This window comes from Hemiscyllium ocellatum, chromosome 8, assembly GCF_020745735.1.
Source record: "Hemiscyllium ocellatum isolate sHemOce1 chromosome 8, sHemOce1.pat.X.cur, whole genome shotgun sequence".
NCBI lineage: Eukaryota > Metazoa > Chordata > Chondrichthyes > Orectolobiformes > Hemiscylliidae > Hemiscyllium > Hemiscyllium ocellatum.
In genome coordinates, this window is record NC_083408.1 from 105525629 (window position 1) to 105547138 (window position 21510).

Below are 21510 nucleotides of genomic sequence, written 5' to 3' on the forward strand. Positions count from 1 at the left end.
CATTCCCACTTACCTCCTATAACCTTTCCTTCTCTTGTTCACCAAGAATCTATATACCTCTGCCTTAAAGACTCTGCTACCATTACCTTTTCAGGAAAAGTGTACCAAAGACTCAAAAGGATGGCACGGTGGCTCAGTGGTTAGCACTGCTGCCTCACAGCACCAGAGACCCCAGTTTGATTCCAGCCTCAGGCTACTGTCTGTATGGAGTTTGCACATTCTCCCTGTGTCTGTGTGGGTTTCCTCTGGGTGCTCTGGTTTCCTCCCACAGTCCAAAGATCCGCAGGTTAGGTGGATTGGCAATACTAAATTACACCATAATGTTCAGGAATGTATAGGTTAGGTGCAGTGGCCACATGAATTGCAGCTTTGCAGGGATAGGGTAGGGGGATTGGACTGAATGGTGTGCTCTTCGGAGGGTCGGTATGGACTTGTTGGGCTGAATAGCCAGTTTCCACACTGTGGGGACTCTATGATACTATGATCCTTCTAAGAGAAAAAAATGCTCTTCATTTCAATCTAAAATGGCCAGCTCTTACTTTTAAAAAGTGGCACTGAGTTCTAGATTCTCCCACAAGAGGAAGTCTCTCCCACAACTATCCTGTCAAAGTCTTTCGATGTTTTGCTCAAGTCACCTGTGGATACAGACCTGGCCTGTAAAACCTTTCCTCATAAGACCACACATTCCAGGTATTAGTCAAGTAAACTGAACTAAACTGCATCCATTTACATTGTTCCTTAAATATTCAAACTAATACCATGTAGTATTCCAGTGCCTTGTGTAACTGAAACATAAACTCTCTACTTTTGCATTCAAGTCCTCTTGCAATAAAATATAAGGTTCGATAAGCTTTTCAAATTACTTGCTGCAGCTGCATCTAAGCCTTTTGCAATTCATGCGTGAGGATCATTTGCATCTCAGAACTCTGGCATTCCTTTACTGTTTAGATAATATGTTTCTTTTTCATTCCTCCTACTGAAATGAAGGATTTTATGATTTCCTGAGTCCATCCTGCTATCCTGCCCCAGTATGACCCATTGTAGTAGCCTGGTTCCTCCTAAATCGCTAAATCAAGAGACAGACCCACCACTGCCTTTGAATTATAACTATGGATGGGAGTGAAAGCTGTTGCCTTAACAGTACTGCTCTCATTCCAAAACAAGGAATGAAATTATCTCCCAATCTCTGAATGCACTGCCTATAAATGTGGTGGAAGCAGGTACAATTGGGGCATTCAAGATGGGCGGCACAGTGGTTAGCACTGCTGCCTCACAGCGCCAGAGACCTGGGTTTAATTCCCGCCTCAGGTGACTGACTGTGTGGAGTTTGCTCATTCTCCCTGTGCCTGCATGGGTTTCCTCCGGGTGCTCCAGTTTCCTCCCATAGTCCAAAGATGTGCGGGTCAGGTGAATTGGCCATGCTAAATTGCCCGTCGTGTTAGGTGAAGAGGTAAATGTAGGGGTATGGGTGGGTTGCGCTTCGGCGGGTCGGTGTGGACTTGTTGGGCCGAAGGGTCTGTTTCCACACTGTAAGTAATCTAATCTAATCACTTCGATAGAAGTGGTATGCAGGTCCATGGAGAAAAGTCAGAAGACTGATACTAGGAAATGAACCGGTGGAGGCAAGATGGGTGAATGACCTCCTTTCTGTGCTGTAAATACTACGTGATTCCGCGATTCTCCCTCCGCATTACTGGAGACTGGAAATACTGTCCTGCAGAAAAAATATACTGGACTTGAAATGCCAATTTTGTTTCTCTCTCCAAGGAGGCTGTCAAACTTGCTGGGTTTCTCCTGCAATTTCTGTTCTTTGAGTCAAATTTTTTAACAGCATGGAATGAGGCCCTTTGGCCCATCCTGTCCGTGCCAGTCATCAAACATCCGTCAATTCCAATCTCATTTTTCAGCACTTTTGTATGCAATGGTGTTTCAAGTGCTCATTGAATTACTTCTTCAGGTTTCCCATCTCAACCACCCTTTCAGGCAATGACTTCCAGATACCTACCACCCTCTACGTGAAAAGCATTTTCCTCAAATCTCTATAAACCTCCTGCTCCTTACCGTAACACTGTGCCCCCTGGTTATTGACCAGTGGTGGGTCTGTCTCTTGATATAGCGAGTTAGGAAAGGCTTCTCTCTATCTACCATGTCTATGCTCCTCAGAACCTTGCAAATCTCAATTCAGGAAGGCAGCTCACCATCACCTTCTCAAGGGCAACTTGGAATGGGCAATAAACGCTGGTGCAGCTAGTGATCCCAATGAGTAAATACAAAACAATTTTGGAGTTGGGATACAGAATACCCTTGATCTGATTAAATGCTAGTATAGGCATGAGGGGCTGAGTGGTCCCCAGTGTTTTGAGTGACTTGGTGTGTTAGGGGCCATCTGAACCAGAAAATGGTGAGGAGCAGCAGGGATTGGCACCAGTTTCCTCCCTCTTCCTGACATGACCCTTCCCAAATCATGGCTGGGTGAGGACGACATTTCCCAGGCTGTTATCAGGGGCTGGTGAGAAAAGGTAAATGGGTTTGCCTTAATCTCCATGAATCTTCAGAGAGTTACACACCATTTCTGATGCCGCAGCTCAATTCAGCACAGACAAAAACAAACGATAATGGTAAGTGACTACACAGCTTATCTGCTGGAGCAGAGCTGTCCTTTAAGTGGATTTGACTGCACAAATACGTGCAAGCTATAGTAATAAGGACAGTTCTTTTGCAGGCTGTGGGTTACTAGATTTTTCTTTTACAGGGACACAAAGTAAATTGTTTACAACTAAATTTTAGCTTTGCAACTTGCGTAAAATGCCTCGCTAGGATTTTTCACCCCTCCTCCTTGTATTTCTGACACAGTTTTTAACATTTTCTGTGAAGCACTGCATTTCAAAGAGAAAGCTTGCAAAAGGCAGATGTTTCTGTGTGGTTTTTCTTGCCAGTTGTGGCTGAGTGGGTTGCCTTCTTGCCTCGAATTCTGACAGTCGTGGGCTTTTCCTCCAGGATCTTTAGCACATAATCTAAGTTGATATTTGCAACACAGTTCTCTGTGGTGCTGCCTTCTGGATAAGGTGTTAAACTTAGGTTGGGTCTTCCCTTTCGCGTGGGTGTAAAAGACCCCATGGCACTGTTTCAAAGAAGAGAGTGGGATTAATCTACTTAAAATTTGTTTCAACCAACAATCCCAGAGTTGCTTGTTGGAGATTGCTTTGTGTCCTTGGCTGCTGTGCTTATTAGATTTGCGAGATATCCAAGCAGAGGTGTTTTGATGGCCACTTTGTACATTTGGACACACGAGTTCATGATAGGGACTATATAAATGCAAGCCTTTTTTGTTTCCTTCTTTAAAGGAGAAAAACCGACTAGATGTCTTTCCCGAAGAGTGGCTGTGCTCATCATCAGTGCATAAGGGAAGCCCAGGATGTATCTTCCAGCCATGTACAGTTGGAGCATAATTGAGTGGTTCAAAGGATAAAATCCCAAGAACGTCATTCTAAGTCATTGAAGCCCAGTTTTCCCACTGGCTTGTTTGCAGTCTATTCCCAGTGAAAACTCCATCACACACGTTGAAGCTGCTATAATAGCATATGGTAGCTCAGGAATTAACATCCCACCACAAGTCTTTCTGTCATCGCCTAGAATCCAGAGAGGTCGTGCAAAACTCCAACTTTTGCAAGAGTTTGGCCTCAGGATCAGGAGTCAATTATTCAGGGCTAAGTTAAGGAGTAGTCTCTTCACTCAGGGAGTTGTGAATATTTGGCGTTCAGAGGATGCAAATGCTCTATCATTGAATACATTGAAGGCTGGAATAGCAAGATCTTTGATCTTTTCTGTGATCAATGAATAAGAGAACATGCGGGAAAATGGATTTCAGACCAAAGTCATGATCAGATTGAATAGTGAACAATTTCAAGGGCTTAATGGTGTAATTTTAATTTATTCTTTCACGGGATTAGGGCGTTTCTGACTAGGCAGCATTTATTGCCCATCCCTAATTGCCCAGACTGCAGCTAAGTGTCAACCACACTGCTGGGGGTCTGAAGTCACAGGTAGGCCAGAACAGGTAAGGATGGCAGATTCCATCCCTAAAGGACCTTAATGAACTAGATGGGTTTTTCCAACAATCAGCCATGGATCCATGGTCAACATTATAGTCTTAATCCCAGACATTGCTTGAATTCAAATTCCACCCTCTGCCATGGTGGGATTCAAATCCAGGTCCCCGGAACATTATCTGGGAATCTGGGTTAATAGTCCAGCGATAATACCACTAGGCCACTGCCTCCCCTAATTATTCTCCTGTTTCTTATATTCTTTTGAATTAAGTAAAACGTTAAACACTTTTATGGAGTCTGCCATTAATTTATGGGCAAAAGTGAGGACTGTAGATGCTGGAGATTAGGGGTAAGATTAGAGTGGTTCTGGAAATGCTCAGCAGGTCAGGCAGCATCCAAGGAGCAGGAAAATTGACGTTTCGGGCAGAAGCCCTTTCCTGATAAAGGACTTTTGTCGAAACGTTGATTTTCCTGCTCCTCGGATGCTGCCTGACCTGCTATGCATTTTCAGCACCACTGTAATCTTGTCATTAATTTATTCCTATCATCTTCTAACAGCCACTATGGATGGCTAATACATTTCCTAAAGTATTTCACCCAATAGTGTAACTACAAGAGCAGATCCTAGGCTAGGGATTCTGTGATGGATAACTCACCTCCTGACTCCCCAGTGCCTGTCCACCATTTCTACATAGCACAAGTCAGGATTGTGATGGGATACTCCACATTTACCCAGATGAGTGCAGCTTTAACAACACTTTATGAAGCTTGACACTATCGAGGACAAAGCAGACCTCTTGACTGGAACCACATCCACTTCTTCCACCAAGTTTAGTAGCAAAATATTACTCCCGTAATTAGAGAGGATTTTCTGAGGGATTGTTCAGTGAAACTGTATGAGTAGAAATCAGTAATAAGAAAGAGATGAGGTTGTATGATAGGATCCCCCAAATAGTTAAAGGGGAAATGAGGAAAAAATACATAGAGAGATCTCAGATATATGTAAGAAGAATAGAATTGTAATAGTAGGGAATCTTAATTTTCCAAATGTTGACTGGGACAGCCATAGTTTTAAAAGCTTGGATGGTAAGGAATTTGTTAAATGTGTTCAAGAAAATTTTCTTTATCAGTATCTACATGTACCTACTAGAGAAAGAGCAAAGGTTGACCTTCTCTTGGGAATTAAGGCAGGACAAGTGACTGAAGAGTGAGTTGGGGAACATTTTGGGACTAGGGATCATAATTCTATTCGTTTTAAAATAGTTATGGAAAAGGATAAGCCTTCCATAAAAGTTTAAAGTTCTTAATTGGAGTAAGGCAAATTTTAATAGCATGAGGCAAGAACTTTCAAAAGTTGATTGGAGTAGACTGTTTGCAGTAAAGGGATGGCTGATAAGTGGGAGAACATAAATAAGCACATAGGAACATAAGAACAAGGAGCAAGAGTAGGCGTCATGGCCCTTCAAGAACACTCTGCCATTCAATAAGATCATGGCTGATCTTTCCATGGCTTCAACTCTACTTAGACACCCTCTCACCATAACCCTTAATTCCTTCACTGTTAAAAAAAATTATCTCAGCTTTAAAAACATTTACTGAAGTAGCGTTAACTACTTCACAGGGCAGGGAATTACTGAATCACAACTCTCTGGGTGCATTCAGTCCTAAATCTGCTCTCCCTACTTTTGAGGCTGGGCCTTTTTGATCTAGTTTCACCTGCCAGTGGAAATATTCTCTATATGTCTATCTTATCTATTCCCTTCATAAATTTAAATGTTTCTATAAGATCCCCCCTCATTCTTCTAAATTCCAATGAATATAATCCCAGGCTACTCAGTCTCTGCTCATAAGCCAACCCCCTCAACTCTGGCTTTCAAAGATGTGATAATGAGCGTTCAGAGGCATTATATTCCTGTTAGAGTGAAGAGTAAGGCTGGAAGAGTTGGGTGCAATGGATGGATAAAAATGTTGAGGTTCTAGTCAAGAATGAGAAGGAATCATATATTAAATATAAACAACTGGGATCAAATGAATATTTTGAAGAGTATAAAGAATGTAGGGGCATTCTTAGAGGCAAATCAGGAGGACAAAGAGAGAGGATATGAGATAATCTTGACAGATAAGGTTAAAGATAATCCGAAGATATTCTATAAGTACATTAAGAGCAAAAGAGCAACTAAAGAGAGAATAGGGCCCCTTAAAGATCAATGTGTTGAACCTCAGAGATGCTAAATGAATATTTCATGTCAGTTTTTACTACAGAGAAGGAAATGGAGACATGAGAAATTGGGGAAATAAATATTGATGTTTTGAAAACACTTCCCATTACGAAGAGGAAGTGCTGGAGGCGTTAGGAAACATAAGGGCGTATAAATTGCCACTGTTGGAATATTGCGTGCAATTCTGGTCTCCTTCCTATCGGAAAGATGCTGTGAAACTTGAAAGGGTTCAGAAACGATTTACAAGCATGTTGCCAGGTTTGGAGGATTTGAGCTATAGGGAGAGGCTGAACAGGCTGGGGCTGTTTTCCCTGGAGCGTTGGAGGCTGAGGGGTGACCTTATAGTGGTTTATAAAATTATGAGGGGCATGGATAGGGTAAATAGGCAAAGTCTTTTTCCTGGGGTCGGGGAGTCCAGAACTAGAGGTCATAGGTTTAGGGTGAGAGGGGAAAGATATAAAATAGACCTAAGGGGCAACTTTTTCACACAGAGGGTAATATGGGAATGGAATGAGCTGCCAGAGGGAAAAGTGGAGGCTGGTACAATTGCAACATTTAAGATGCATTTGGATAGGTATATGAATAGGAATGGGTTTGGAGGGATATGGGCCAGGTGCTGGCAGGTGGGACTGGATTGGGTTGGGATATCTGGTTGGCATGGACGGGTTGGACCAGAGGGTCTGTTTCCATGCTGTACATCTCTATGGCCTGATCAAGTGTATCCCAAGACATTGTGGGAGATTAGGGTGGAAATTGCAGGCACCCTAGCAGAAATATTTGTATCATCTGCAGCCATGGGTGAGGTGCCAAAGGACTGGAGGGTGGCTGATGTTGTGCCTTAATCGCAGAACAGCTCTAAGGAGAAGCCTGGGATCTATAGACGTGTGAGCCTGACATTGGTGGTGGATAAGTTGTTGGAGATGATTCTGAAGCAGAGGCTTTAAGTGCATTTGGAGAGGAAAGTATTGATTAAGAATAGTCAGCATGGTTTTGTGTGAGGGAAATCGTTTCTTACAAACTTGAGGAAGTGACCAAAAAAGATTGATGACAGCTAAGTGGTCGATGTTGTTTACATGGACTTTAATAAAGCCTTTGATAAGGTTCTGCACGGTAAACTAATTAGTAAAGTTAGATCACATGGGATTCAGGATGGAACTTGTCAATTGGACACAAAATTGGCTTGACAGAGGGTAGTTATAGAAGGTTGCTTGCTGAACTGGAAGCCTATGACCAGCAGGGATTGGTGTTGGGCCCATTTATCTTTTATGTAAACGATTTAGATGAGAATTTAGGACACATGATTAGTAAATTTGTGGAAGACCCCAAAATTATTGGTACAAGGGACAGTGAAGAAAGTTATCTAAGATTGCAAAGAGATCTTGATCAATTGGGTCAATGGGCTGAGGAGTGACACATGGAGTTTAGTTTGGATAAATGTGAGGTATTGCATTTTGGTAAAACAAACATGGGCAGGACTTATATAATTAATGGTAGGCTTTGGGTGGCCATAGGGTCATACAGCAGGGAAACGATCCTCCGGTCCAACCAGTCCATGCCAAACATAATCCCAAACTAAACTAGTCCCACCTCCCTGCTCCTGGCCCATATCTCTCACAGATTTTCTTATTCATGTACCTACTCAAATGTCTTTTAAATGTATTGTAGAGCAGAAAGACCTAGGGTTGCAGGTACTTATTTCTTTGAAAGTTGTGTTACAGGTAGATAGAGTGGTTAAGAAGGCACTTAGCACATTTGCCTTTGTTGCTCATACCTCTGAGTATACGAGTTGGGACATCATGTTGAGGTTGTACAGGATGTTGGTGAGGCCTTTGCTAGGGTAGAGTGTACAGTTCTGATCGCCCTGCGATAGGAAGAATATTATTAAATTGGAGAGACTGGTTTAGTTTGGGGACATGGTCCGCATGGATTAGTCGGGTTGTATGACTCTATCTACAAGATGCACTACTGAAAATCTCCTAATACAGTACTTTCCGAACACATGATCAGTACCATCTAGAAGGACAAGTGCAGCAGATGCATTGTAAAACCACCATCTCGAAGCTCTCCTGCAAGCCATGCACCACCATCACTTGGAAATACATTGCCGGTCCTTTAATGCCATTGTGTCAGAATCTTGGAAAATGCTTCCCCACAGCACTATTAGTATCTCTGCAGTCACAGAACTGCAGCAGTTCAAGATGGCAGCTCACCATCACATTTTCTAGGGCATTTAGGAGTGGCGTATAAATGCTGGCCTAACCAGCAACATTCACATCCCAAAGACAAGTATATAACTTTAAAAATCAGATTATTTTAGTTATGGTCTTTAAGATTATTTCTTTAAGCTTAGCATGATCTCTTTGCATTTTGGCATCATACCTATACGTATATAACCTCCTGTTATGTGTATCCTTTTGTTCATCCTCTTCAGCCTATCCTCTGACCTTTAAAGATATTTGTCTGTATCACTTGAAATCTGTTCTTTTATATTCCCTTCGAAGTATTGCTGTTCAGTGTGTCTGACCTGTACTTATTCATAGTTCCACAATGTATCACCTTATATTTTCTTGCTGCATTCAATCTCATCTACTATTTATCTCCAAATGTGTCATTTGTATCGAGAGTAATCAAGTGTTCCAATTGTCTTACAGGACGTGGAGATTAGAGTAAACGCAGCTAAATATCTGCCGCGCATCAATGAACTGCTGAACAAGGTCCCTCGCCAAATGCTCCTGCTCCTAAAGACTAATGACCTGCTTCGAGGGATTGAAACATCACTTCAGACACGAGCCAATGCTACTTCCTTTATCAACATGTCACGTTGCTGTGTCAGAGCTTTGTCCAGGTAGGTTAAAGTGCCTGGTACCCAGAGAGTATCACCCTTCAGTGCTTTAAGGCCAAAGACAAGGGACAGATTTGACTGTATTTTGATACTATGATTGGAGAAATATTGAGCCTTTTTACAAAGCAGGTTCTCCCTGTCTCAGTTTTTCTCTGTAGATTACACTCAGGACATCCAATGTCCCATCCCCCTCCCCTGAATTTTGTTATTCTCCTTCACGACCTTACTTTGTAACCAGTGTGTCCAGTGCAGTACCAAACCTCAAGTTCAGGGTGTGACCCAGAATCATTCTTCTTCTGAAGATGAGTCTTATCAGACTTGAAAAATGAACTCTGTATCTCTCTCCACAGATGCTGCTAGACCTGCTGAGTTTCTCCAGTGTTCTCTGTGTTTGTTTCAGATCTCCAGTATCTGCAGTATTCTGCATTTATACCAGATGCATTACCTGCTCCAACTGAAGTACCTCAGAGCTACCACAGAGATAAGAACGGTCCCTTTGAGGGTAGCAACCTGGCAATGTTCTTACTTTTGGCAGCTATCTAGTGAAACCTACTAAAATATCAGAACAGAACAGGAATAGGCCTTACTATAATTGCAATTACGATCAAACATTGTGGTGACATTGATCCATAGCAATAAATGGAGCTAAGCTCATCTGAAGCATTTGAATCAAAATCCCGGAACTCCCTTCCTGACTGTGCTGTGAGTCTATTTACTCACCATACACTGCAACAGTTCAAGAAGGCATCTCACACCACCTTCTCAAGGGCAGTTAGGAATGGTAATAAAGTCAATGATACCCACATTGGACGAACCAATATTTTCAAAACTTGGTCCATGTTAGCACTTATCTAACATAGAAAAGTACAGCACCGTACAGTACAGGCCCTTCGGCCCTCGATGTTGTGCCGGCCTTTTATCCTACTCTACGATCAGACTAACCTACATGCCCTTCATTGTACTACCATCCATGTGCCAATCCAAGAGTCGCTTAAATATCCCTAATGTATCTGACCTTCATGGAAACAAAAGGTTTGAACATTGTTGGCATGCACAGGTCATTCTGCTATAACGCACTTTCCCCAACGCAGATTTGCTGTAACACGATTGACAGACTGGGGATGCTGTGTGTAAAGTGTGAACTTATAAAACTTGTGTTGGCTGTAATGCGATTACATGCCAATACTTTAAGCTGTTCCTAAAACACGACTTTTCTATGATGCTTGGTTGCACAAGAACACAACTATCACATTGTAGAAGAATGATTGTATGTTTAACTTCTACCTTTATCGATCTTCAATGTTGATAAAGTTTTGCTTTAACCACTGGGTTCCACAGTCTGTCTGCCTTCTCCTGCCTTCTATTTAAAATCATGTAGAATTAGTCTTTCATTCCTGGTTACTTCAACCCACCATTTACAAAATTGCATGATAACCTTTATTGTTCACTGAAAGATATTCCACTTTTTTCCAAATCTTTATTCATAGCTGAATTTGGTAGTAATTTTGTCACTAAACCTGTAATGTAGACACCTAGGCTATTCCTTTGGAGTTGGGGGTTCAAATCCCAACATATTAGTTTTTGGAATTTAAGTTCAATTAATAAATCTGAAATATAAAGCTGGTTTCAGTGATGGTGACCATGACAACTATTCTAGAAGCCCATCTGATTCACCAATGTCCAACAAGGAAGGAAATCTGCCATTCTCACCTGGTCTGGGCCTCCATGTGACTCCAACTCCACAGCAATATGGTTAGCTCTGCCACTCAAGTCGATCAATTCAATCACAAGAGGGATTGGTAATACTTGTTCCTATGGTCCATGTCCCATGAAAGAAGAAGTTAACATCGTGTGGTTTTCTTGTCAATCAGTGCACACTGCAATATCTTTCATATCACATGGAGCACAATACTGCACAGGGAGTTCTAACTGAAGACTTATTGAGGATTTATCTAGATTCATTGTTCCATGTTGGTTTTAATATTGTACAGCTTTTGAAATAAAACAAATTCCATTGCTTTTCTTTATAGCCTATCATCCTGAGATTCTGCCTTCACTATCCTATGCCATTACAATTCCAAAGCCCTCTACTTTTACACAACACCAACCTGCTTCCAATCAGAAAATGATTATTGTTACATTTCTCTCAATCTGAGTGCAACACACTTAGTGGGATTGCATTCCAGCAGACAATTTTGCTTCCAGCTTATCAATATCCATTTGCCATTTCCTCTGAACTTTACTGTAAGTGTAATTTTGGTATCCTTTGCATATTTTAACACCAACCCAGCCCGGGGCTGATACTGAAATCATTGATCGCGCCTGTGAACAGAAGTGGTTCCAGAACTGAAGCTTGCACCACACCGTGATTCCAGTGAAAGTTTGAATCAGGCTGGTTGTGCATCAGAGTAGTAATGCCCCATGACCCTGTTATGCAGAATCCCAGGTTAAAGTCCTGGGGATATGGGTTCAAATCAGATGGTGAAATTCAAAGTCAATAAAAAGAAACATCTGGAATTAACAAGCTAATCTAATGGTGACCACATAACCACTATCAATTGTTGTAAAAAAACCATTAAAGTTCTTTAGGGAGGGAAATCTGTCATCCTTGCCTAGTCTGGCCTTCGTGTGATGGTTGATTGATTTATTGTTGTCACACGTACTGAGATACAGTGAAATGTGCTGCTTTACAGGCAGATCGTACCAAAAAAAAGTGCATCAGGGTGGCAGAACAGAGAGCAGTATACAGTGTTACGGCCGCAGAGAAGGTGCAGAGAGAAAGAGAGATCAACATTAACATTTGAGAGGTCCGTTCTAACATCTGATGACTGGGGAAGAAGCTGTTCTTGAATCCATTTGTACATGCATTCAAACTTTTATATCTTTTGTCCCATGGAAGAGGATAAAAGAGAGTATAACCGGGGTGTGAGGATCTTTAATGATGTTGGTTGCTTTCCCAAAGCAGCGTAAGTGTAGACAGAGTCAGTGGACGGAAGGCTGGTTTATGTGGTTAACTGGGCTGTGTTCACGGTCTTGGGCAGAGCAGTGACATACTAAACTATGATGCATCCAGATAGGATGCTTTCTATGGTGTATCCATAAAAATTGGTTAGAGTCATAGAAATGTACAGCATGGAAACAGACCCTTTGGTCCAACTCGTACATACCGACCAGGTATCCCAGCCCAATATAGTCCCATTTGCCAGCACTTGGCCCATATTCCTGTAAATCCTTTCTAATCATGTATCCAACCAGATGCCTTTTAAATGCTGCTATTGTACCAGCCTCCACCACTTCCTCTGGCAGCGCATTCCATACATGTACCACCCTCTGCATGAAAAAGTTGCCCCTTAGGTCTCTTTTATATCTTTCCCCTCTCACCCTAAACCTTTGCCCTCTAGTTCGGGATTCCCCCACCCCAGGGAAAAGACCTCATCTATTTATCCTATCCATGCCCCTCATAATTTTGTAAACCTCTATAAGTTCACCCCTCAGCCTCCGACGCTCCAGGGAAAACAACCCCAGCCTGTTCAGACTCTCCCTGTAGCTCAGTTCCTCCAACCCTGGAAACATCCTTGTAAATCCTTTTCTGAACCCTTTCAAGTTTCACAACATCTTTCCATTAGCAGGGAGACCAGAATTGCACACAATATTCCAAAAGCAGCCTAACCACTGTCCTGTGCAGCTGCAACTCTTATCCTCAAACCTTTGACCAATGAAGGAAAGCATACCAAACATCTTGTCCACTATCCTATCTACCTGCGACTCTACTTTCAAGGAATTGTATACCTGCACACCAAGGTCTCTTTGTTCAGCAACGCTCCCTAGGACCTTACCATTAAGTGTATAAGTCCTGCTCTGATTTGCTTTCCCAAAATGCAGCACCTCACATTTATCTAAATTAAACTCCATCTGCCACTTCTCAGCCCATTGGCCCATTTGATCAAGATCCCGTTGTAATCTGAGGTAACCTTCTCCGCTGTCGACTACACCTCCAATTTTGGTGTCCTCTGCAAACTTACTAAGTATACCACTTATTCTCACATCCAAATCATTTATATACATGGCGAAAAGCAGTGGACCTAGCATTGATCCTTGGGGCACTCCACTGGTCACAGGCCTCCATTCTGAAAAGCAACTCTGCACCACCACCCTCTGTCTTCTACCTTTGAACCAGTTCTGTATCCCAATGGTTAGCTCTCCCTGTATTCCATGAGATCTAACCTTGATAACCAGTCTCCCGTGGGGAACCTTGTTCAATGCCTTACTGAAGTCCATATAGATTATGTCCGCTGCTCTGCCGTCATCAATCCTCATTGTTACTTCTTCAAAAAACTCAATCAAATTCGTGAGACATAATTTCCCATGTACAAAGCAATGTTGACTATCCCTAATCATTCCTTGTCTTTCCAAATACATGTACGTCCTATCCCTCAGGATTCCCTCCAACAACTTGCCCACCACTGATGTCAGGCTCTCTGGTCTATAGTTCCCTGGCTTGTCTTTACCACCTTTCTTAAACAGTGGCACCACATTAGCCAACCTCCAGTCTTCCGGCATCTCACCTGTGACTATCGATGATACAAATATCTCAGTAAGAGGCCCAGCAATCACTTCCCTCGATTCCCACAGAGTTCTAGCGTACATCTGATCAAGTCCTGGGGATTTATCCACTTTTATGCGTTTCAAGACATTCAGCACTTCCTCCTCTGTAGTATGGACATTTTTCAAGCTATCACCATCTATTTCCCTACATTCTATATCTTCCATGTCCTTTTCCACAGCAACTAATGCAAAATACCCATTTAGTATATCCCCATCTCCTGTGGCTCCACACATAGGCTGCCTTGCTAATCTTTGAAGGGCCCTATTCTCTCCCTAGTTACCCATTTGTCCTTAATATATTTATAAAATGCCTTTGAATTCTCCTTAATCATACTTGCCAAAGCTATTTCGTGTCCCAATCTTGCCCTCCTGATTTCCCTCTTAAGTATGCTCCTACTGCCTTTATAATCTTCTTAGGATTCACTCAGTCTCTCCTGTCCATGCCTGACATATGCTTCCATTTTCTTAACCAAAACCTCAATTTCCCTAGCCTTGCCTTTCACCCTGACAGGAATATACTTTCTTGGCACTCTCGATATCTCATTTTTGAAGGCTTCCCATTTTTTAACCATCCCTTTACCTGGAAACATATGCCCCCAATCAGCTTTTGGAAGTTCTTGCCTAATACTGTCAAAATTAGCTTTCCTCCAATTTAAAACTTCAACTTTTAGATCAGGTCAGTCCTTTTCCATCACTATTTTAAAAGTAATAGAATTATGGTCGCTGGCCCCAAAGTCCTCCCCCACTGACACCTCAGTCACCTGCCCTGTCTTATTTCCCAGGAGTAGGTCAAGTTTTGTACCTTCTCTTGTAGGTACATCCACATACTGAATCAGAAAATTGTCTTGTATGCACTTAAAAAATTTCTCTCCATCTAAACCCTTAACAATATGGCAGTCCCAGTCTATGTTTGGAAAGTTAAAATCCCCAATCATAACCACCCTATTATTCTTACAGATAACTAAAATCTCCTTACAAATTTGTTTCTCAATTTCCCACTGACTGTTAGGGGTCTATAATACAATCCCAGTTAGGTGATCATCCCTTTCTTATTTCTCAGTTCCACCCAAATAACATCCCTGGATGTATTCCCAGGAATATCCTTCCTAAGTACAGCAGTAATGCTATCCCTTATCAAAAATACCACTCCCCCAACTCTCTTGCCTCCCTTTTTATCCTTCCTGTAGCATTTGTATCCTGGGGCATTAAGCTACCTGTCCTGCCCATCCCTGAGCCATGTTTCTGTAATTGCTATGATATCCCAGTCCCATGTTCCTAACCATGCCCTGAGTTCATCTGCCTTTCCTGTTAGGCCTCTCGCATTGATGTAAATGCAGTTTATTTTATCAGTTCTACCTTGTTCTCTGCTTTGTCCCTGTCTGCCCTGATTGTTTGACTCACTCCTTTTCCCAACTGTACCTGTCTCAGACTGATCTCTTTCCTCACTATCTCCTTGCATAAACTTCCCTCCCCACCCGAGCAGCTCTCGCAAATCTCCCTGCCAGGAGATTTCTCCTCTTCCAATTCAGGTGCAATCTGTCCTTCTTGTACAAGTCATTTTTACCCCAGAAGAGATTCCAATAATCCAAAAATGTGAGCCCTTCCCCCATGCACCAGATCCTCCGCTATGCATTCATCTGCTCTTACCCTCACTTGCACATAGCACTGGAAGTAATCCAGATATTACTACCCTTGGGGACCTCCTTTTTTAAATTCCTGCCTAACTTACTATATTCTCCCTTCAGAATCTCATCCTTTTCCCTTCCTATGTCATTAGTTCCAATGTGTACAATGACCTCCTGTTGTCCCCTCTCCCCTTTGAGAATATTCTGCACCGTCTCTGAGACATCCTTGATCCTGGCACCAGGGAGGCAATGCACCATTTTGACTTTTTACTGCTGACTGCAGAAAGGTCTGTGAGCCATTTGACGAGAGAGTCCCCTAACACAATCGATCACTTGGAACCCGACATACCCCTCATTACGTTAGAACCTGTCTCAATACCAGAAACCTGCCTGTTTGTGTTAAACTTCCCTGAGAGTCCATCACCTACTACGTTTTCCAAACCAGCATACTTGTTTGAAATGGGGATGGCCACAGAGGACTCCTGCACTACCTACCTACCTCTCCTACCTTTTAGCCTCCTGAAGGAGTAGAGACATTATTGTGTTTTCTTGATGTGGGTGGACCAGGACAGATTGTTCGTGATCATCACTCCCAGGAACTTGACGGTCCTGACCATCTCCACCTCAGCACCATTGCTGCAAACAGGGGCGTGCCCTTCACTCCACTGCCTGAATTCAGTGATGTTTTGTTGACATTAATGGAGAGATTGTTGTCTTTACGCCACTCAATCTCTTCCCTGAGTCCTGTCTCGTTGTGGTTTCAGATCCGACCAATGATGGCAATGTCACCAGCAAACTTGTAAGTGGAGTTGGGGTGAAATTGGCCACATAGTTGTGAGTGTCATGTGCTTGACTCAACTACCCTTTTGGCAACTAGAGATGGGAAATAAATGCTGGCCTAGCCAGTGACACCCATCTCCCATGAATAACTTGTAAAAAAAAATTAACATCACCAAAATATAATTACCTGGTCATACATCTTACTGATATTTATTGGGAGGGGAGGGGGTGTTTATACTACACCAATTGACTATATGGGCTCTGGCCCAAAACGTCGAATTTCCTGTTCCTTGGATGCTGCCTGACCTGCTCTGCTTTAACCAGCAACGCATTTTCAGCTATATTACACCACTGACCATGTATTGAAGGTGCTATAGAAATGCACGCTCTTCCTTTCTTTGACACCCTCTGAAGCTTTTGGTCACCTTCTCTGGCTCACACTTAGTACTCGCACCCATCTCTGCCCCTTGTTTCCTCAGACGTTAAAATGCCCAGTGAAAGATATCCTTTATAACCCACTCTCCCAGATCGCCACCCATCACAGCCATCTGAAAAAATCCTGAACTTCGAACCATGCTCCTGCCACATGGCCACTCCCAGGTGGATGAGGAGACTCGTCCATCAAATTCATGAGCTGGTATTGGTATTGCTGTTAAAATCATGCTGTCATTAATCCTGACAGGCATTTATTCTTTTTTTTGACGTCTCAGATTCTGATTTCCTCCATGCTGCTGTTCCGTTTCACAGAATCAAAGCCAGCGACACCAGTGTACTAGAGCTGACACCTCCAGGGACATGTTGCCAGTTCAAATGTTTGAAGTAAATGCATTTCTGAAAATGCCAAGCAGCAATCCTCTCCCTGTTATAGAGATCACAAAACAACTGCAAAGCATTTCATTTCATCCTTGAACAATTTGCCGTTTATTTTCCTCAATGAGGAGCCACATTGAACTCAAGGCAATGAAAATTAAGTAGGTTTTCTGAAGAGCAGGCCATACTCTCTTCTGCATTACAGCCAGGTCTCCCAGCTCCTATCCCTCGAGCCAACAAAATGATAAATGTGAGTACTGTTGAAATAAGGCACATATTGATGAAAGTTTTCATTTTGCACTCATCAGGACAGAACACAAGAATATTAATTTCAGGGAGAAACCAACACTTTGTACAGTGTAGAAGAGTGCTGATTCATTGGGAATTGAACCCTGATTGATAGTTGTATTGCCACGGAGAATGCACCATTTAGTGATGGCTAAGTTTAAATCTTACACCAGGCTGTATGATTAGTCAAGGCATTGCCATGTGGAAAGAACCAGCGAATGGCTCTTGCCTCTTATGTTAAGTTGGATCAGGTGCGGTGTCTATCCATGTTCTTTCTGAATGCAAAGAACAGGGGTCCTATGTACTAATATCTGGAACTTCCAATACACCACTCTCTAGGCTCAGGTCTAAAGTGATGATCAACATAATCTGTACACACTCGGGATTATTGAACAACAACTATCCAGTTTGGAATCACATCTCATGTCGGACACTGTATTGTGGGTTTTGCAAGCATTTCTATTTGGGTACATTGAATACTTTGTTTCTTGCAGACAGCTGAAAGGATATGCTATTTGATACCATATTTAGGACATATGGCCTACATACCTGGCACCATACTGGCATGGAAATTCATCTACAACGTTACTCATTTGTGTGATAGGTGTAACGTCTTTTTGGCTAGATGGCAAATTTAAATGACAAGTATTATCTCATAAATATTAGCCATTGGCTCAGTTAAGGTCGACTGAAAAGAAAGCACCTTTCATTAACAACAAAATGTGCATTCTACGTCACGTTTTGAATTAGAAATTCATAGTTATTATGTATATTGACCTCCACATGAGTCACTAAAACGTGAGGTATCCTCAGTTGTGCCTGAGCTCAGAACCTATGCATTGGTCAAGCCACAAATCAGCCAGGGTTCATCTTCCCCTAGAATGGTGTAATGACCAAGTGGTGAGCACGCTCATAATTTTTTTGCCACATTGAAGATACTGTATAAATACAAGTTGTTGTTGTTATAAGTTAGCTGCCGTCACATCCCATTCTTGAAGCTTGAATACTGAGCTGTTTCTTAACATGAGTTGCTCTGACTCGCTCTGAATCTAAGGATTTCTGAAAGAGTACTACCTATGCATCCACTATCTCTGTAACTACTTCTGTCAGGCAGCAGTGAGGGAGAAAATTGATCAGATATTTTTAAAAAGTGTTTACTCTTAAGGATATGGTTTAAAAGCCATGAACAAAATGAACTTCATGGAGGGTATTTAAGACAGAGGTTGATGGGTTCTTGATTGGCAAGGGGATGAGGGGTCACAGGGAGAAGGCAGGAGAATGGGGTTAAGAAACAGCCATTAATCAAATGACAAAGCAGACTCAATGGGCTGAATGGCCTAAAACACCTTCTACATCTGCTGGTCTTATCAAAGAAGGTGCTGGAAAACATGTGTTCGCCATTGATGGTTTTCTGAAGGACCACCTTTGAAGCTTGTGGTGTCTGGATTTTGTGTTCACTCTCAGGAATTTGAATATCGATTTTCTGTTTTATTTGACAGGCACGAGAGGGATAAATGTCAGTCCTGGTATGGGAAGCTGAAAATCTCCCTGTCCGAGACTCTTGATCTTTGGCAGATCAACCTTTATGAGGCATTGCTGTGGATTAAGGCAACGCTGCTGGGGAGCTGGATCGCTGAGATCTTAGGTTATCATCATCCTCACCCGCAATGACGCTGCTCCCTGCCAAAGGAAAGATGATGAATATTTATTCTCCAGTTCTCTGCTCCTCTGCAGCACTTGACACCTTCTCTGGAGGTCTCCCAGATTTCCTATGTGCTCTGATGTTATAACAGATCAGGCCTAATGACGAATAAAAACAGAAGTTGCCAGATCTGCTCAGCAGGTCTGGCAGCAACTGTGGAGGAAATCCACAGTTTATGTTTTGGGTCCAGTGACCCTTTTTCAAAAGATAAGTTAATGTCTGGCTTGGTTAAGAGTTTGTTTCCATCACTGTTAAAAGGTTAAACTGATTATCATACATTCTGCCATTCATTTGTGATGTTCATTGGTTCAGTCATGTAGCGATCCTTTGCCTCCCCCTTCCTCACCCTTACCCCTCCATCTCTCCCTTACCCCCTGCCTCTCTCTTACCCCTCTGCCTCTCCCTCACCCCACTGCCTCTCCCTCACCCCACTGCCTCCCCCTTACCCTCTGCCTCTCCCTTACCCCACTGCCTCTCCCTCACCCCTCTGCCTCTCCCTTACCCTCTGCCTCTCCCTTACCCTCTTCCTCCCCTTTACCCTCTGCCTCTCCCTTACCCCTCTGCCTCTCCCTCACCCCCTGCCTCTCCCTTACCCCCGCCTCTCCCTTACCCCTCTGCCTCTCCCTCACCCCCTGCCTCTCCCTTACCCCCGCCTCTCCCTTACCCCTCTGCCTCTCCCTTACCCCCGCCTCTCCCTTACCCCTCTGCCTCTCCCTCACCCCCTGCCTCTCCCTTACCCCCGCCTCTCCCTTACCCCTCTGCCTCTCCCTCACCCCCTGCCTCTCCCTTACCCCCGCCTCTCCCTTACCCCTCTGCCTCTCCCTCACCCCTCTGCCTCTCCCTTACCCCCTGCCTCTCCCTTACCCTCTGCCTCTCCCTTACCCATCTGCCTCTCCCTTACCCCCGCCTCTCCCTCACCCCTCTGCCTCTCCCTTACCCCTCTGCCTCTCCCTTACCCCTCTGCCTCTCCCTTACCCCTCTGCCTCTCCCTGACCCCTCTGCCTCTCCCTCACCCCTCTGCCTCTCCTTTACCCCTCTGCCTCTCCCTTACCCCCGCCTCTCCTTTACCCCCCTGCATTTCTGTTACTCCTTCATTTGTCCCTTAGCCCTATGCCCTGTTAGTCTCAGAAATCTGATGTTGGGAATATCTAAATCCTCTGATAGTGCAGTTGTCCCAATTGTGCCTGTACACCAACCATCAAACTCTACTGAGCGCTCAACTCCCTGAGTTGAGAAGCTGAAGGGATCATAAAATTCAGAAGATTAACAAGCAGTCGCTGCTGTGAATTGAGAAGCTCTTTTCTCTGAAGGTATAGGGAATTTGATGGGATGGGAGGAGTGAAGTGGTGGTGGGAGGATAGAGTCCAGAAGCAGCTTCTCATTGCTCAGTCTTTCCAAGCTGATATCCAGAAATGCTTCTTCCCATAAAGAAAGCTGCCATTCTTTTTCCCAAGATGGGATCCTATTGTAAATGTCAAAATGGAGGCCGCTAGAATTTTGGCTCACCAAGGTTATGAAAGACTTTCAGAGCCAAGGCGGGTTGGTAGAGTTAAGATGGGTGACTTGTTGGATTTTGAAGGCCAGGGTTCAAGTTCCACTTGCTCCAATGGTGTGTAATAACATTTCTGAACAGATTGATTAGAAAATATCTACAGATCAGCCTAATTGTAAGACAGAGAATTCCCAACAGGTTGAAGGGCTTCCTTCTGTTTGTCTGATCCTATTAATACACTGTCTCCGGCAAAACTCAACTACAGTTATGGGCAGCATGGGGGCTCAGTGGTTAGCACTGTTACCTGACAGCGCCAGGGACTTGGGTTCAGATTCCACATTTGGGCACTGTCTGGGATTGTGTGGGATTCCTCTGGATGCTCCGGTTTCCTCCCCACAGTCCAAAGATGTGCAGGTTAGGTGGATTGGCCTTGCTAAATTTCCCATCCTGTTCAGGGATGTGTACGCTAGGTAGCTTAGCCTTGGGAAAATGCAGGGTCACAGGGGATAGGGAGTGGGTCCGGGTGAGATGCTCTTCAGAGGGTCAGTGTGGAGTCCTGGGCTGAATGGCTTGCCTCCATACTGTTGGGATTCTATGGTCCTAGCAGCAAGGCTTCAGGTTTGATTCCTGCTCTGCGTTTCAGTTCAGCTGACAAGTGCATTGGAGTATCAAGTTTAAGCTAAGCACCCCCCCCCCCCCCACCCCTCACCTCCTTGGCACAGAAGAGTGGACAGCTACTGACCACTGTCTCATTGTAACTGTTAGAAAAGCAAAGACAGTACTGAGCTCATCAGCAATGCCTTACACAGTCATGGTGGCACAGTGGTTAGCACTGCTGTCTCACAGCGCCTGAGACCCGGGTTCAGTTCCCGACTCAGGCGACTGACTGTGTGGAGTTTGCACGTTCTCCCCGTGTCTGCGTGGGTTTCCTCCGAGTGCGCCGGTTTCCTCCCACAGTCCAAAGATGTGTGGGTCAGGTGAATTGGCCATGCTAGATTGCCCGTAGTGTTAGGTAAGGGGTAAATGTAGGGGTATGGGTGAGTTGTGCTTCGGCGGGTCGGTGTGGACTTGTTGGGCCGAAGGACCTGTTTCCACACT

General features: G+C 43.6%; 1 protein-coding gene across 1 annotated transcript in view; it reads left to right on the forward strand.

The window, feature by feature from the left end:
* adck1 (aarF domain containing kinase 1) overlaps positions 1-18994 on the forward strand; it is a 581459-nt gene extending 562465 nt beyond the window's left edge. Inside the window, exons 10-11 of the mRNA XM_060828581.1 lie at positions 8920-9113; positions 18718-18994. Of these exons, the coding sequence (XP_060684564.1) occupies positions 8920-9113; positions 18718-18889 (366 nt within the window). The 3' untranslated portion in view covers positions 18890-18994. The remainder of the gene's footprint in view (positions 1-8919; positions 9114-18717) is intronic.
* Positions 18995-21510: the final 2516 nt, after the last annotated feature.